This window comes from Notolabrus celidotus, chromosome 13, assembly GCF_009762535.1.
Source record: "Notolabrus celidotus isolate fNotCel1 chromosome 13, fNotCel1.pri, whole genome shotgun sequence".
Classification (NCBI taxonomy): Eukaryota; Metazoa; Chordata; class Actinopteri; order Labriformes; family Labridae; genus Notolabrus; species Notolabrus celidotus.
In genome coordinates, this window is record NC_048284.1 from 6,597,927 (window position 1) to 6,614,501 (window position 16,575).

Below are 16,575 nucleotides of genomic sequence, written 5' to 3' on the forward strand. Positions count from 1 at the left end.
CTTGACAGTCGCTGTTGAGTTAGACCGCCGAGTTGTTTGTTTGCCCAGGGAAGTGACATGACTGCAGAGGAGGAAATAGGAAACATAACAGACTACCTGACAGACTCATTCCACGGCTTGACCTGAGACTGGAACCGAGCCAGTCAGCAATCAGAGAGAAATAACAGGAGGAGGCTCTTGTTTGTTCAGCCTTCATCCTCATATTCCAAATACTCTGAATATTGTGACCCTGCAGCTGAGTGAAGAATATAATTAGACATATTTAAGCGATTAAGAGGGTACTTTAAAAACAGCTCCTTGGGCCCCTGGTGTAAAGTTGATGCTGTTCACAACAATTTCATGGCCGTGTTTGTTGACGCCTTTTTTTTTCTTTTTCCTTCCTTGTTGATTTATTGCAGCTAACCGAGCAGCGACTGCTGTCTCAGGTAATGAGCAGGAGGCTCTGACTAAAGGTTACGACGACGATGAGTCAGGTCTGAAGGAGGAAAAGACAGAAATGAGTCGAGTGTTTTACCATCACTTCCTTAAATCTTATAAAAAATAGGATCTGTGAGTTGAACTCGCCTTTCTTACTTTTAATTTAGTGAAATATGTTTATAATTTTGTTGTGAACTGATCAGTGTGTCACTGGAGACTACTGTGATCTTCATGGTTCTCTTCACCACCACGGAGGCTACATGAGTCACAGTTCAGCACATTAAAAACAATTATATACAGTTATACATGGTTATAAGGATAATGTTTCTTAAGAGGGTCTCTGTAAATATATAACATGATTTTGAGAGTATTACCTTTCACTTATTTGGATTATTGTGAATTTCGTAGGTAAACTTGAGAGTCAGTGTTCATTTATGATTTGGGAAATGACCCAGATCCAAATTAACCAATGAAAAAAATCTTGCATTGAATGAAACTGTCATTAAAATGGACATTTTGGACTTGTATCGTTTTTTATAAACACTAAAGCAATCTAATAGCATTTTATCGTGCTCGTATTTTGAAATCCTGCCATTTCTCCAATGCAGCAATTTAGATTTTGTAACCTGGGTGTGAAAAATGATCAACCCTAACCCTAAAAATCAAAGCCTATTAGAATAACATGACTTCATTTTTAAAAACCTGCATTATTCTGCTGCTCCTGCTCTCCTCATGAGTGCTAGTTTAAGTGTAATGTGATGATGCGTTCTTGACGTGCAACTCTTTGTCCTTGTGTGTGTCTCTATGTCCTACCCCGCGGTGGAAGTGTGACTGCTGAGACATTCCCGGCGTCTTTACCAAAGGGAGTCTGCAGCAGCACCCTGAGCTGACCCTGATGACTGTGGGACTGATGCTTCATTGAGGACTACTCTCTCACCCAGTGTGCCTCGGGCACCACCCGTCCAAAATATGTTGAACCCTCTGCAGGGTTTTTAACCCTCCTGCGGGGCCAGAGGGTAATGATCTAACCTCAGAGAAATGAGCACAACATCAGCTGGCTGCAAACACTGGTTTTGATGAATGTTGTCATTCTGGCTGATTTAATCACAGTCACAGTAAAGTGTGTCGAAAGTAAAAGCATGCGTGAAGAGAAAGGTTGTTTTATTGCGCAACATGAATATTTGGGGGGGATTTTGTGTAACCTGCTCATTGCTTTATGGATGTTTTTGGTGTTTCAGCCGCTGAGGTACAGCAGGCCAGGTTGATGAAGCCTCTCCTGGAAAAAGTGTGGGTAAGTAAAGACGGGTAAGTAAGATGCTAATCAGCGCGGCAGTGTTTCCTCCCGCTTGCTGAACAGCGGGTTCCCTTCCCTCTCTCTGGCTCTTTAATGCAGGGCCCAGCCAGGCCCAAACATCCTGACGGAGAGAAGCTTTTCCCTTATCAGTCAGGAAACACCGCTCCTCAGCCACATCCTCTTTACAAGAAGCACGACTCAACCGTTCCCAAAAAATGCAGGAAGACCAGCCAGACTCCAGGATTTGTCAAAAGCCCCCTGAATTCCTTTTTATCGAAAAAGAAAAATTCAAGAGAACAGAGAGGGCGAGAGGAGAACAGGAGAGGAGGAGGAGGAGGGAGGAAGAAGGGGGGGGACGGAGAAAAAACGAGGAGGGTGTAAAACAGTCAACGAGGCCCTGGGATTTATTTTTTTATTTATTTTGCACAGATTACGAAAAAGGTCTGCATCAGCAAGATAGAATAGGTGGTGAGGGGGTGGGGGGGGGTGGGGGTGGAAGAGGGGGGTCCAGAGTGCCTAAGAATGGCACCCAGAATAAGACTCCGGGAAAACAAAGGACGGTTGAGATGGAGGCGGGTGGCGACGGCTGTGCCTGTTTTACACTAATCCTCTGAACCGGGATGAAATGAAAGCGAGAGGAGACGTATGGAGAAGGATGATGTGACGGAGGGGTGGAACAAGCGAGCGGGAGAGTGGGTGTCAGAATGGGACACTTACGATACAGAAAACTACGGCGTGCGGCGAAAAAAGAAAGAGTACGTGAGAAAACAGTGAGGGGGAAAGGCGGACAAGCGTAAACACGAAGCGTGAGAAATGTGTCACATGGAATAAAAGCATGTTGTCCGTAGGCGACTTTATTTATACAAAAATGGAACTTTATTTTTAAATTATTGTCTTTCACAAACCTAAATCAGCATACAGTTATAGTTACCATTATTATTTTCATCTCAGAGGTTATGGTTATATATTATTAGGTACTTGAGAGGAAGTATAAACGCCTTTTTTTTCTTCATTATACACCGCTTTAAATTGCATAAGAAATGTCCAACTAAAACCTCATTCAATTACAACTACTGAGGTAAGACTCCCAAACTCGTGAGAGCGAGAACATAGAGTACAAACATTCGAATGGGAAAGCGTGGAGAGTAGCATTAGCACAGTTAGCATATCGGCGAAACATCAGAGAACTTAAATTAGCTTCTAGAGAGCGTCTGTACATGCCGCAGCGGGCAACGGTAACATTTACAAGTGGGCAACAAGTCTTTTTTACGATTGTTTTTCTGGGTTAGAAAACTTCTGACAACTGGAGGCGGCATACTTCTTTAACATTTGTGTCTGCGTCCCTGAGTTGTCCATCTCCCTTTCTTAAAATTCCTCTTTAATGTCTTTGTTCTTCTCGGCTCCGGACAATCATATTGCTCAGTAATCAGTCCAGGGATGAGGTTGCTCATGGGTACTAATTTGAGATAGAAATTACAGATGAGCGCGCTGGAATCTGTCCCTACTTGCACCCAAATTCAGCATCATCCGAAATGTTCTCACCCTGTAGTGTCTCTGATGAGTGTAGGTGCTGGGATTTAGCTTAAAATGCCACAGTCGTTGCAGGAGGAGGGCGTAGAGTCAGCTGTAGATGCTAAACTGATATTTGAAATTACAGATGACAGCACAGAAATGTTCCCTTACTAGCACCCGAATGCAGCATCATCTAAATTTCCTCACCCATGTGAACCCTGTGTTGTCTCTGATGAGTCTAATGGGTGCCGTGACCTAGCTTATGAGATGCCGTAGTTGTTGTAGTAGGCCGCCGTAGCGTCCGCCAGCACTGAAATGAGGCTGGTTTCTGAGGTGCTGCTGCTTGGACAAGCATTAGCAGCAGTGTTAGCGGCAGAAGATACCTGGATGTGTCCCGTGACGGTCATACTGCCGCCCTGATCGGGGTGGAACCCGCTCCCGTTTGAGTTCAGGTACTGGTCAAACTCATTGCGGTCAACCTCCCCGAGGAGCTCGGCCTGGCTCAGCTGGTCTAGAGTCTCCAGGTGACCATGCGTCTCTGGTGGAGGGGAGAGCTGACCCAGGTGGCCCTGGTGCAGCCCGTGGTGGATCTGGTGGAAAGAAGAGGTGGTGTAGTAGGACAGAGGAGGAGGACCGGGGATGAGTCCAGAAGCAGCTTGGGACATGTGGGAGATGTGAGCTATGTGTGAGCCTCCGCAGTGGATTTGGGTCTGGGTGTAGTCAGTGTGGTACGGGGGCGGGCTGCCCATGTGGGTCTGATTCTGGTGGTGCTCATCTGGACAGGAAGCCGAGGAGGAGCAGGAGACAGAGGAGCTACCAGAATAATAGGAGGGGGGGACATGCTCGTGGTCCATGGCGTCCAAAGGAGACATCTCTGGGGGGGTGGGGAGGCCGTAAGGGTACGTGTCGAAGCTGCTGTTGGATCCGGCTGGGTCTCTGAAGCTCCTGACGCTGGGCAGAGCCGGGCTGGGGCTGGAGAACCTGGGGCCGCCCTCGTCTTTGTCTAGAGGGTGGCAGAGGACTCTCTGCTCGGGCAGGGCGTTCTGATCGGGGGCCAGGCCGCTCAGCAGGAAGCCGGGGTCCACGCGCTTGCAGATGCGTTTCAGCTGCTTCTTCCGGCGAGGACGGTACTTATAGTTGGGGTAGTCCTGCATGTGCTGCACCCGGAGACGCTCAGCTTCCTCCACATAGGGCCGCTTCTGAGGGGGGGTCAGGGCCTTCCAGGACTTTCCTGTAAGAGGGGACAGAGGATTTGAGTTTTCACAAAGAAATGCTGAACAAGTTACTAGTTTAAATTACAACATTTACATTTTAGCTCTAAATTCATTGATAATGCAAAATATTACAATTACATTTTCTTTCTCACGCTCTTAATATTTTACAAACGTTTAAAATATCCTGTGTTATTTCATTTTTTAACTTGTTATGCTTATATTTCTTTTTGGGTTGGCACAAATTTAAAGTCATACTACAAATAGTGGAATTACAATGTTTCCAAAAATCAAACATTAAATAAATAGCTGTATAAATAAAGACGTCATTAAAAATCAGAACAAGTACTCCTTAACTTTATAAAGTAAATAATTCACTTTTTCCTGTAACTCGTTTTGCCTCCAGAAGAAGAGGAAAAAAGGAAATCTTAAAAACTTTCACCGTGTCCTCCAAATGTCGCTTCCCCTTTGGGTTTTCAATTATTCCAAGACTATTACTTTTATTTTGTGGAATCCCTTTTTTTAAGGTACACGAGCGCCAGGTTTCACCTTTATTTATGGAAACATATTTAACATGTGAGCTATTCCTCTTCTCCTTGAATTGGCATTAAACGGAACGGCGATGGTGCCAGATTTGGGGTTTAACAATAAACACTAATCCAAAAATCCTAAATCCAACACAAATGCAACATTTCTCCTTTTTTCTGTGTGAATAAACTGAACGAATTTTAGATTTGGACGCGTTAACTTTTAATTCAGGAGATTCTGGCGGCGCGCTTTAACTGTCTGAGAAGTTACCGGATTATTTAATCTGCTCTACTCTTTGGATGAGCTGCGGTTTATAAGTTGTATTGCTGTTCTTACTTTTAATATTTTTAAAATGTTGTTTTAACTTTGTTCGTCATATTTTAATTAACAGGCCTTTTAACAGTAATTCAAAGAAAACTTATAAAGCATCCAAGGCCTGATGGGAATTAAAAGATTGCAGATTTTAAACATAGTTTTAAAAATGTGAGCTAGCAGTAGAATTCAGATACTGATAATATTCAGTAGATAAAAATATAATTTATAACTTTGAAAAACTTTTCCTTCATCTCACCCAACATCTTGCTGAGCTCGGCGTTGTGCAGGTCTGGGTTCTGCACCGCCAGCCGTTTGCGCTCGTCTTTGGCCCACACCATGAACGCGTTCATGGGCCGCCTGATCCTCGGCTCCGGAGCCTTGTCCGCGGGGCTCCTGTGCGGTCCATGACCGTCGGACACATCCCCGTCTCCTGGAGGACACTCGAAGGACTCGGGCCACGACGAGTACGCGCTGATGAGGGCTGCCATGTGCGCGCACGCTCCTCTCCAAACTTCAAGATGCGCTTCTCGCTCTGTCTCTGACAGGTTGTAGGGTCGGATTTAAAAAAGCTGAAAACAGAAGCTATGTTTTTAAGAATAAATCCCGCAGAGTATCACACAGATGTCAGCTCAGGTTGAGGAGGCAGCACAGATGTGTGCACGCAGCGGCTCCTGCCTGTGAGTTATGATTCAGTGTTTCCTGCTGGATGGGGGGAGCGCTTATATTTGAGGAGCAGGTTCCAGGAGAAGCCCCGGAGGACTCTCGGCTCCTCCTTGATTGCAAGTTGAGCCCCGTGAAAAAGAGAGGGAGAGAGAGAGAGAGAGAGAGAGAGCAGCATTTCAACACCACTAACTACTTAAACCGGCCTCACAACAAAACAACACTTTGACATAAAACACTTTCTCTGCAAATAAACCCAAACAGAGAAAATGAGCCTCAGTGCAGCTTGTGGTGGCTTGTGCATGATTTAAAGGCTTTAATTCACATGTCATCAGTGTGGGTCATTCATGTAACACCATGTCTTAACGTTGCTGTGATGACAAAGGATGATTTAGCAACTTCAGTTTTTCCTTGTCAACAAGGAAACCATCACTAGGCAAACTTATCGAACCTGTTCTGCAGTAAACTCAAAGTCATAATAACACAGCTAATGGACAGGTTGTGTGACGTTTTCAGATTTTTGCTGAACTCCTAAACCTGCAGGATCAGGTGTCAAACTCGAACAGATTCTTCATTTCTCATGAACACATACAGGAAACTCAACTACACACATTTTTTTCCTCCAGTTTTTGTAGGAAATCCAAATGCATGAGTTAAAACAACAGGAGGAAAAGCTCTTTACGGTTGTGGATGAATTTCTGGAGCCTCTGAACACATCTGTGGGTGAGAGCAGAGATAAACCAGCGAACATGCATTACAAACAAATCGGTTTCCTTCTGTGGTCAGGAGCGAGTGCATATCAAATCCAGGAGTTCCTGTTGACAGGATACTCTTGGGCTGCAGCCATGAAGTATCTCACACACACTCACACGAAGACACTCTCACACACTCTTACTGCCCACATGCAGCTTCTGATCACAGGTCAGGTTGCATCTTTCTGATATTCTTAACTTTACAAAACAAATCAAACTTTCTTCTCCAAGAATTTGATCCATTTTACAATCAGCGCTCCTGAAATCAAACTGAAGTGTCAGCTTGAGCTTCACGGGTGAATCACTCCCCCCCTCTCTCTCCCCCTTCTCCCCTAACAGGAAGAGGATACAGCACCTGAAGCCACAGATTGTGCACAGAGCAGGCACATCAGTGATATATTGGGCTGCACTCACTCTGCTGTTGTGACAGGGACATGAGCCACGCTGATGTGATGTGAAGTCAGCGAAAGTCACACACATGGGTGGGAGAAGTGGGACTGACTTACCCAGGGTCTTTAGTAGAAAGAGGCCTTGACAGGGTTTGTTTTCAAGGCAGCATTTTAAAACACAATGCTTTCTAATGTGAGGTAATCAACTTTCATTTTAAGTGTGAAAAGAGGGAGTACACTTTTAAATGGAGAGAGATTATTTTACATCTTCAAGGTCAAGACAAGTGTGGCCGAATGTAGTGAAGTTACATTAATTGTGACTGATTCATTCATGCCAGTAGAATATTTGATTGAAGACTCAAACCAATAAAAGAGATTACCTCAGGAACACATACTAATAAAAGTTCACACTTGAGATGATTCTGAAATCTGACGGGGTTAAAATGATCACAAATCATAAGAACTGATTAAAACCTTTAAGATCTTAAAAACATGTAGACACCCTTTAAATGCTTAATGTGTTGTAATGCCTTTCCCATGATCTTTATGGTGTTTTTTTAACTTCTAACTACAGAGGAGAGGATTATATTGACTCACTACCCCTCTTCATATCAAGACTCAAACCCCATCTGTTCCAAGCTGCATTCTCTTTTAAATGCTCCTGTTATGTTCGTTTCTCTGGAACAGCAATAATGTTCCTGGGTCAATTGGACCCGGGGCATATTCAGTAATCCAAAAGTGTCAGAACCCCAAAAAATCCCAATACACATTTTTTAAAATCTAGTTTTTAACTCCATTACTAACCATTTAAATCAAGATTTAGTCCATTGGTGTTCTTTAATTCTCACAGATCATGATTCAATGAAGTTTTGATTGAAATTAATGTAAAACTTTTTAAATGTTCTTTGGATAGCTATAAATATAAATAGTTTTATGACATAGATTTTTGTTTATTTTATTTTACATTTTGAATTTAAATTTTTTTATGAAGTGATTTTGATAAATGAACATGACACCTCTTCTGTCACATGCTGCCCAGATTTATATGCTGCATTTAGCTGGTTTGGAAGGCATATATTGCCTAAAACAGACTTTAAAAAAGGTCCGTTTGACCGGCAACATAACAGGAGGGTTAATTCCACTGCTTAGTGTTACTTTTCTTGTTTTTCTAAATTTATTGTATTGTGTTATTGTATTGTTTGTGTTTTAATCTCTCGATAAAGTCACCTTGAGTGTTGAGAAAGGTGCTTTAAATAAAACGTATTATTGTTATTATCATTCTTATTATTAGGGGCAATGATGAGGAAATAAACATATTAAAAGGAGGAAGATTTCTTCATGAACTTTGAGAAAAAAAGTCAAAATGTTGAGAATAAAGTTAGACATTTTTTTGTGATTATTGATATGTTGAGGAAAATGCCAAATTGAAATTTTTCCAACAGTGTTGAGGTCGTGGGGTTGGGTCAGGCCGTGTAAGTGGGGCCCGATGTGATATCTTCCCAGGGTGTGGAGAATTCCCGGCAACGGCCCTGCTCACACGCAAGGAGGAAAGAGTGCAAGTAGTCAATCTGTGCGAGGCTTAAGTTTCACATTAGGAAATAAAGCTCTGAGTTGGGGGTTTCTGAAATGAGTAATAGCTCTGTGTGTGTTGTAAGGGCTGTGTGGGCGGGCGCAGTATCAGCCTGCTGTTGTTGTGCACCCTTTCAGAGTAAAAGACATGTGGTGGCTGGAGACGTGAAGACGGGGTTTGAATGCTTTGCAGGGAATATTTTACTATGGTTACAACTTCTTGTTATTTTTATCAAGTACATAAAAAATCTGGTAAAAAAAATACATTTTATTGTTATAAGAAAAAAATCCCCTCATTCTTTTCCTGTTTCTCACCATCATGCATTTTTCTTTTTGTAATTTGAATGTTTTTATGAGTTGCATAATTATGTGCAAATGTCAGTAAGTGATTAGAGGATCCACTACACCATGTGTACCTTTACTTAATTCAGGGGACATTTTCCAAACAATCAATTCTCTTTGTCCATCTTGTTTAAATTCATATTTCCACTGAACCTCCAGAATAAAGGTCCGGTTTTAAAGCACTTGTCTTTTTTTACTCGCCCCTATGTGGACTCATAGCTCTGGTACTCAAGCTTAGTGAGTGTTGTATTGACTTAACATTGTGTAAAAAAAAAAGGAGAGAGGAGAAATCACCTGTGCTTTTAGAGATGCCTGTAGTATGTAGCTGGTTTTATAAAAGGGACAATGAATGAGCCAATCCCCTTTGAGTTTTTCAACGTACATCCCCAAAATAGTGACGAGACGGGCAGCAATGTTTTGACGTGAGACTGGACAGCTGTAGTTTCCTTTTTCCTCCTTTGACTCATTCCTCCCGCTGTCATCGCTGAACTAGATCAGCTTGTTAGGAGTTCACCCGTCAGGGCGAAGGAGAGATTCTGTAACCTCTAGAAAAACATTTGGAAGTGGAAAGAGTGACTGTTAATGTCAGCTGTTCGGATCATGTAGGGCGCTCACTGCTCAAAGACAGCTTCTTCTTATTATCACTCATGTTTCTTTAAGCACACTGAAGGAAGGAGACAACGGATGAGAAATGTATGAGTACTCTGATTTATTAAAAACGTGATATAAATGTGATCTGTTTTCTGACTTCTCATGAGTGTATGAGACATTTTTCAATTGACAACAGAGTTTCACTTCACAGGGAAAAATCCATTCACTTAAAAGTTGGTAAAGGTGACAATTATTTGCTCCCAATAAATTAAAAACACCTGCAAAACAAAAATGAATACTGATGCATATAAGAAAAAAAAAAATCTTTGTTTTATAGTATTAGGAATCAGAAATTCATGCAAATTAGCATTTGCAACATGTAGTTGGAGTTTTGAAGCCCCAAAGAGGTGGAGTTAAGGCAAGCATTAACCTCCTTACTAACAGCTACAGTGTGCCCACCTGTCAGTCAAGTTAGCCGTGCCCCTAATTATGCAAAACAATTAAGTTTTATGTCTTCAAAACTAACAAGTTATAAAAAATTCCCCTATGATGAGCATGTTTATTTTTGCTGTGAAGATGGGGCTTTTAGAATGGGTGTGTATGTGGCTTCTGGGACTTTTGGAGCCAGCCTCAAGTGGACATTTGAGGAACTGCAGTTTTTGGCACGTCAACATTGGCTTCAATTCTCAAGACAAGAGGTTGCTACTTGGATAAAAAGATACAAGCACTAATTCATGCAGCTTTAACAGTGATGGGAGAACAAGATCATTTAAAAATGAATGTCAACATACGACGTCTCATATTTAATTTTAGTGGATTCACAGGGAGGACAATAGATTTGTCCTGTTGATTAATTATCAGCAGAATCTCATCCAGAGTTGATTGTGTAAATTGATACCTTTGGCCTGCAAGTGTGGAAGATAGGTAGCTACAAGTAGCAGCTAGTTAGCTTAGCATAAAGCCTGGACATCGGAGAAAAAAAACAGCCAGGTGAGCTTACATTGATTTTCTTTAAGTGTGAAAGCTTAACTGTGTGTCTTCATTGGCTGTATAAAAGCATGGACAGTACAACAGCATCCCTAAAAGTGAAGCCAAAACTTTTTAAAGCTCCCCCTGGTGACTAGCTTTAGTATCCTACCTCCATGTTAACACATGAAACTAGAAAATGAAAACCACGTTGAATAAATTAGTTCTTAACATGCTGACTATGTGCTAATGTATGTGTGCTAGCTTCTTTTGCTATGTGAGCAGATGGAGGCACATCGTCCATGTTAATATACGGTCAATGGTCTTTAAGGATGCAAATTTGTTCTTTTCTTACCTGGACTAAGTCAACTCCTGCTTCTAATTAGTGTGACCCTGAATTGTTTTAACCATGTTTATCCAAATCACAAAGTCAGTCATGAGTTTGTTCTTCTTCTTGATAGGATGAACATTATCACCACAGTAGGGAGAAAATATCTGGCTTCCTGCTCCATTTGAAGTTCTTTTAATATAATCATATGTTTGACATCCCGCCCCTCCTCACTGTAGTAAAATGTTTCATGTCATTTCATAAAGACAACCTTTGATTTGCTATTAAAGGCGTTTAAAGTGTATCCCAGTTATCATGTCTCTGATATTAAGACAGCATGAGAAGTTTGTCTGAGGTCTAAAGGTCTAAAGGTCTGCTGAAACTAGCAACTACACATTTTCACCCTCATCTTAATGTTTCTTTTTCTTCTTCTTATCCTTTTTGGATTTCTTTTCCACTCGCTCCTCCTCCTCCTCTACTTGTACGACATCGTTCACCTCCTCTCTGTGCTTCTTTTTCTTTTTCTGAACAACCTCAGACTCTACAGTTTGATCCTCAGTGGGTTCATGTCCATTCGTTAACTCAGTGTCCTCGTTACATTTTTTATGCTTGTTCTTCTTCTTCTTTTTAGACGGGGGCGGCTCCTCACAGTTCTGCTCCACACCAGAGGGGGAGCTGCAGGACTCGTCTGCAGCTTCTTCTCTCTCCGCCATTTTCCTCTTCTTCTTCTTCTTTTTCTGTGAACGCTCCTGCTCTTGGTCGTCGTCGTCGTCCTCGATGACGATGACGTCTGAGTTTTTCTCTTCCTCCACTTCCTGCTCATCCGCTGACTTTTTGCTCTTCTTCTTCTTCTTCTTTTTCTTTTTAGGCTCCTCTGAGTTGTCGCCACCCAGGACGGGATTTGGTTCCCTGGATGGACTTGAAGCTTCATCAGCCTCTTCCACTACGGAGGGGACGTTATCTTGGGCCTGTCCTCTAGCCCTTTTCAGCTGAGCCATTCTCTGTGCGAAGTACTCCTGGATGTTGAGAGTGCTGGTCACAGTATTGGTGATGGTCTCCGTGTCCAATACAGCAGGAGCAAGAACAGGAGGACGAGGAGGGGGTCTGACTGTCTCTTCTGTCTCAGCCTGAGAGTCGCTGCTGCTGTCCTAAACCAAAGACACAAAAACAAGAAGACAGTTAAAACATGTTTCAGGGAATCCACACAGAAATAGACACAATGGTGGACAAAGCAGCTCAAGTGTTCGTCCATCATCACACAGATTAACCAATCAGATTTCGGTTAGTGAAGAGAGCCCAAAATAGGAGGCTGATGTAACAATAGGTGTTAAAGGATCACCTCAAAATAAACACATTTGATGATAATCATCATTTTCTAACAACAACATGTCGCTCCAGACATCCAGATGTGTGTCCTTGTGCTGTCAGCTCCTTAAGTGGACCGCTTCAACACCTCCCGAAACATTAGCACTCATGCCTGATGAGGGTAAAAAGTGGAAGAATGAACAGAAACAGACTAAATTTGGAATAACCTGATCAATTTTTAAGTCGAATGTGTTGGATTTGCTTGTGTCCAACACATTCAGTCTCAGCAGATGTGTGTCTAACATGAGTCTGGTCCTGCTGGAGGTTTCTGCCTGTTAAAGGAAGTTTGTCCTTTCTGCTGTAACTTGCTAAATGCTGCAAAGTGCTCTGCTCATGGTGGATTAAGATGAGATCAGACTGAGTCCTGTCTGAGATCCTGTCTTCACCCTTTCTTCCCTGTCTGTCTATCTCTAATTTTAGCTCTCCCTGTCCCATTGAAGCCATCACCATAGACCTTTCTGGAGTCCTTGAGCTCCCTTGTCTCGTAGTTTCCTCTAGATCTCATTCAAAGATGGCATGCTGCTGAGGACGTGACAGACTCCAGCTACAACAACTACTGCTATTAATATCACCACTATAGTCTCTCTCACATAATCTCCCTCTATCCCTCTTTCCAACCCCAACTCAGTCTCAGCAGGTGTCTGTCTAGCATGAGTCTGGTCCTGCTTGAGGTTTCTGCCTGTTAAAGGAAGTTTGTCCTTGCCACTGTAACTTGCTAAATGCTGCAAAGTGCTCTGCTCATGGTGGATTAAGATGAGATCAGACTGAGTCCTGTCTGTAATATGGTACTGGATCTAGTCTAGACCTCCTCTGTTTGTAAAAGCATCTTGAGATAACGTTTGTCGTGATTTGAAACAAAATTTCAACTTTGAGATGCATGTGTGAACGCAAAAAGCCAAAATTCTAATTCCCAAATTAGTTCGAAATTTTTGCAGCTAGACCCCTTGTAAGATTTCAGCAAGAGATATGACGAGCTGAGATGGTTAGTGGGTGTGGCTGTTGACGTTTGTATCATGTGACCAGTGAAAACTTGCAAGAGCGACACGCAACAAGAAGAAAATTTCAGAGAGCAAGAAGAAGAATTTTCAAAACAAGAAACCTTTAGTCTGCATTATTAACCAGAACAAACTTTACAACAGAGAATTACAACAGCGTCTACATTCTACCTCTCCAGCATGAACAATTTGTCACCTCACCCCTGCGACCCATTCGTCTTCATTTTCCTAATGGCCTACTCAATGCATAATGATTCGTCCAGAAGAATACGGAGCCTCCTCCTGAGGATCGCACTAAACAATACTGTCGGTCCGCAGATTACCTCAGAGATGGTGAAGTGGACGGCATTTTTCAAAGCCCGCAGATTAGAGATGTGTTAGAGTACGGATGAGGTTGTGTCAGGTGCTCTTATGGTTTGGCCTTTAAGCCTTTAAATTCAGATTACACCACTCTGACCCCGAAACACTGAATGAGACAGACAAGCTCGCTGATGGGCTGAAAAACAATGAGGATGGAGATCCAAACATGTCCAGAGGGAGCTGATGAACTGAAATATGGAGCTACAGACGCACTGAGCATCCACGGAGGCTTTCAACACTCTTTCCATACATTTATCTTTATATAGTAAAAACGTCATCTCTGTTAAACATGCAGCTTCAGTTTAAAGCTGTCAGGTTATTAACCTGCTAAAAAGCTCCTTATAGTCAATATATTCCATATGGAGTCAACCATTGTTTTTGTGGACTAATATATTGATTTGTATTGTTTGAAAGGACCGGTCAGCGGATTTACTAGAACTTCAATATCTGTCTTTCAGGCAATAAATTGCTCAGGTTAAATATTATTTTTACAAGTATCAGAGTCTTAAGTGTAAATTTTTTTCTTTACAAGGAGGAATTTTTAATTTCTATTCTACTTTTTTGATTATCTATACACCATATAAGTATCATTATAGAGAAATGCAAAGAAGCCCTAATGTAAAAAGAGAAAGAAAAAAAAAAGAAAAAACTCATAATGGTGAATATGATTTTATAATAGCGCGGACTTAGCCTAATGGTTAAGTTGCGCGCCCATGAAGTGGTTGGCCCGGGCTTCAATCCAGCCTGCGACCTCCTTCCCCCATGTCATTCCCCCCACTCTCTCCCTGTTTCCTACACTATCCACTGTCCTCTCCTCTATCAATAAAGGTGTTAAAGCCCCCCAAAAATATAACTTAAAAAAAATATATGATTTTATAAGTTGATGAAACTTAAAATGAAAATTTAAAAAACTGATCCTCTTCATTCTCTGTTGTTTTTCATACATATCAATTCTGTTATTTTATGAGTGGTTTTAAAAAAAATGTGTGAAGCATTCAGTCACAATGTTCAGATAAATACTATATAAAATATATATATTATTGATGTTTCAAAGCGACTAATTTCCTAGCCGTTTCAACTGATTCAAACTAACTGACTCGTCCAAAGGTAAGAAAACACTCAAAGAAAAGTCAAATTTGAGCACAATGTTATAAAACAGGATTAAATGCAGGATCACAGTCTGCTGGTAAACAATGTTAAGGGTTTGCTGAGTGTGTCTAAGGTTAGTAGAGCTAGAACCACCAGCATTCAGTCCTCCCTGCAGGGTTAATGTCCACATGCCTGTGCTTGTTACATGTTGTAGGCTGTGTGGAGATAACCAACCACAGCATACATTCAACTTTATCTCAGTTTTCCACATCTAAATAATTTCTTAATTTCTTATTGGTTTAATGTTCCTAATTTATAAATCAGATCAGTGATGGAGAGAAGTTCACTGCTTTGGTCTCTTTGGCTGCAGTCCTCCTGACTTCTCGAGACATAAAGACTTCTACCCTTAAATAACTAAACTTGGTGACTCTTTCATTTAGCTGTTGCTCAAAGTCTCTTTACTGTCTGTGTATTTGCAGCTGCAAATAGTTTCTATCATGTTTTATATCTGTTTTTCTCAAAGACTGTCATGTCAACGCCTTATGTAGCTTTTAGTCATTTTTAATAGTATGGTGCCATTTGTTCTTTTCTTTTCTTTCTTTTCTTTTTTGTTTGTGTTTTGGTTTCTCCTCTCCCTTTTTTATTTTCATAAATAAAAAATATAATCTTGATCTTTTTAGGGAGCCTTTTTAACATCTGGCAAGGGACTACGGATGTAAATGAGCCTTTGGGCTAATTCTGGCATGTTTACAAAAATGTTAATTAATATGCATGGCCCCTTTAAATGAAAAATAAAAAATAATGTATCTGCTCATTATCAAAATGCATCAATCTATAATACTTCCTGCAAAGTGATGCGCACAACGGCACATCAAACTTTTAATCACATGCTCACAGGCCCAGGTTTTCACCACCGAAGTTCCCCACTTATACCATAGAGTGTTAAAGGAATATGAATTTAATCTTATTTTAATGTATTGTACTCGCCCTGCCTTGGGGAGCGAGAGAGAGAGAGAGAGAGAGAGAGAGAGAGAGAGAGAGAGAGAGAGAGAGAGAGCACACTTGATATTTGCAGATCAGACAAGAACCAAAAACTGATCTTGTTCATGACGTCTGGTGTAGCTCTGTCTGTGTTGTCAATGTATGAGGTGTAGTGTGTGTTCACAGTGACACACAGTGACAGCCGTTTCATATGAACGACTTCTCTGCAGGTTTTAGTTCACCTGCATGATATATTTTCATAACAGGACAGATTACTGTGCCTGAAAGCGGTCTGTTTGTCCTCCAGTCCGTCAATGCTTTGCTGCCTCTCCTGCTGATGGGCACCACACGTCCACACCGCTGACATGTTGGTTTGTGTGTGTAGCTGCAGGATTAGTGTTTGTGTTGCAGTGCAAACACATGCCTTGTGTGTAAGTTTGAGATTGGCATATAAATCAGACATATTTGAACGGAGCGGCATGTCACAAATTAAGATCAAACAGGCTGAAGTGTGTGTTCCCCAGCAGGTCAATCATCGCTCCTCTAATTATAATGAGTTCATATTGTTGTTGAAGAATGAATCTTGAAATACCAGTTTCAGGTGCCTGACGCAGTAAAAGAGCACGCGATCAAAGCTAACAGACGAGGCAGAAAGTTTAACGCCACCTCAAACCTCAACTAGAAAGAACCCAAACTTCTAACAAGGGGGTTTGAGGCCCTTCAGGTGAGGTGCCATTAAACAAAACTTTCCAACTTCCCAAAGAAAATCTATACTCCCTGTTACTGCACAATTGCATCCTCTCTGCTTCTTGGGAGAGAGGAGATGGGGCTTAGAGCTGACAGTGCCAAACAACGTGTAACTGGGATTTGGGAAGATGGCTGGGGGCCACTTTAGAGCTGCCTGTGAAATT

At 41.8% G+C, this 16,575-nt stretch overlaps 2 protein-coding genes across 3 annotated transcripts in view; both read right to left on the reverse strand.

Annotated features, from left to right (window-relative positions):
- Positions 1-2,564: 2,564 nt before the first annotated feature.
- sox7 (SRY-box transcription factor 7) lies at positions 2,565-9,329 on the reverse strand. Of its 2 annotated transcripts, XM_034698980.1 has the most exons (3): positions 9,284-9,329; positions 5,534-5,815; positions 3,484-4,454 (listed from the first exon to the last, which is right to left on the reverse strand). In XM_034698980.1, the coding sequence occupies exons 2-3, from the start codon at positions 5,763-5,765 to the stop codon at positions 3,484-3,486; spliced, it is 1,203 nt and encodes a 400-aa protein (XP_034554871.1). In that variant the 5' UTR covers positions 5,766-5,815; positions 9,284-9,329. The 2 variants fall into 2 exon arrangements, with proteins under 2 accessions (XP_034554870.1, XP_034554871.1); XM_034698979.1 differs by lacking the exon at positions 9,284-9,329 and having other exon boundaries at positions 2,565-4,454; positions 5,534-5,998.
- Positions 9,330-9,674: 345 nt separating this feature from the next.
- Positions 9,675-16,575, reverse strand: part of pinx1 (PIN2 (TERF1) interacting telomerase inhibitor 1) — a 34,748-nt gene continuing 27,847 nt past the window's right edge. The window contains exon 7 of the mRNA XM_034698978.1: positions 9,675-12,022. Within this exon, the coding sequence (XP_034554869.1) occupies positions 11,285-12,022 (738 nt within the window). The 3' untranslated portion in view covers positions 9,675-11,284. The remainder of the gene's footprint in view (positions 12,023-16,575) is intronic.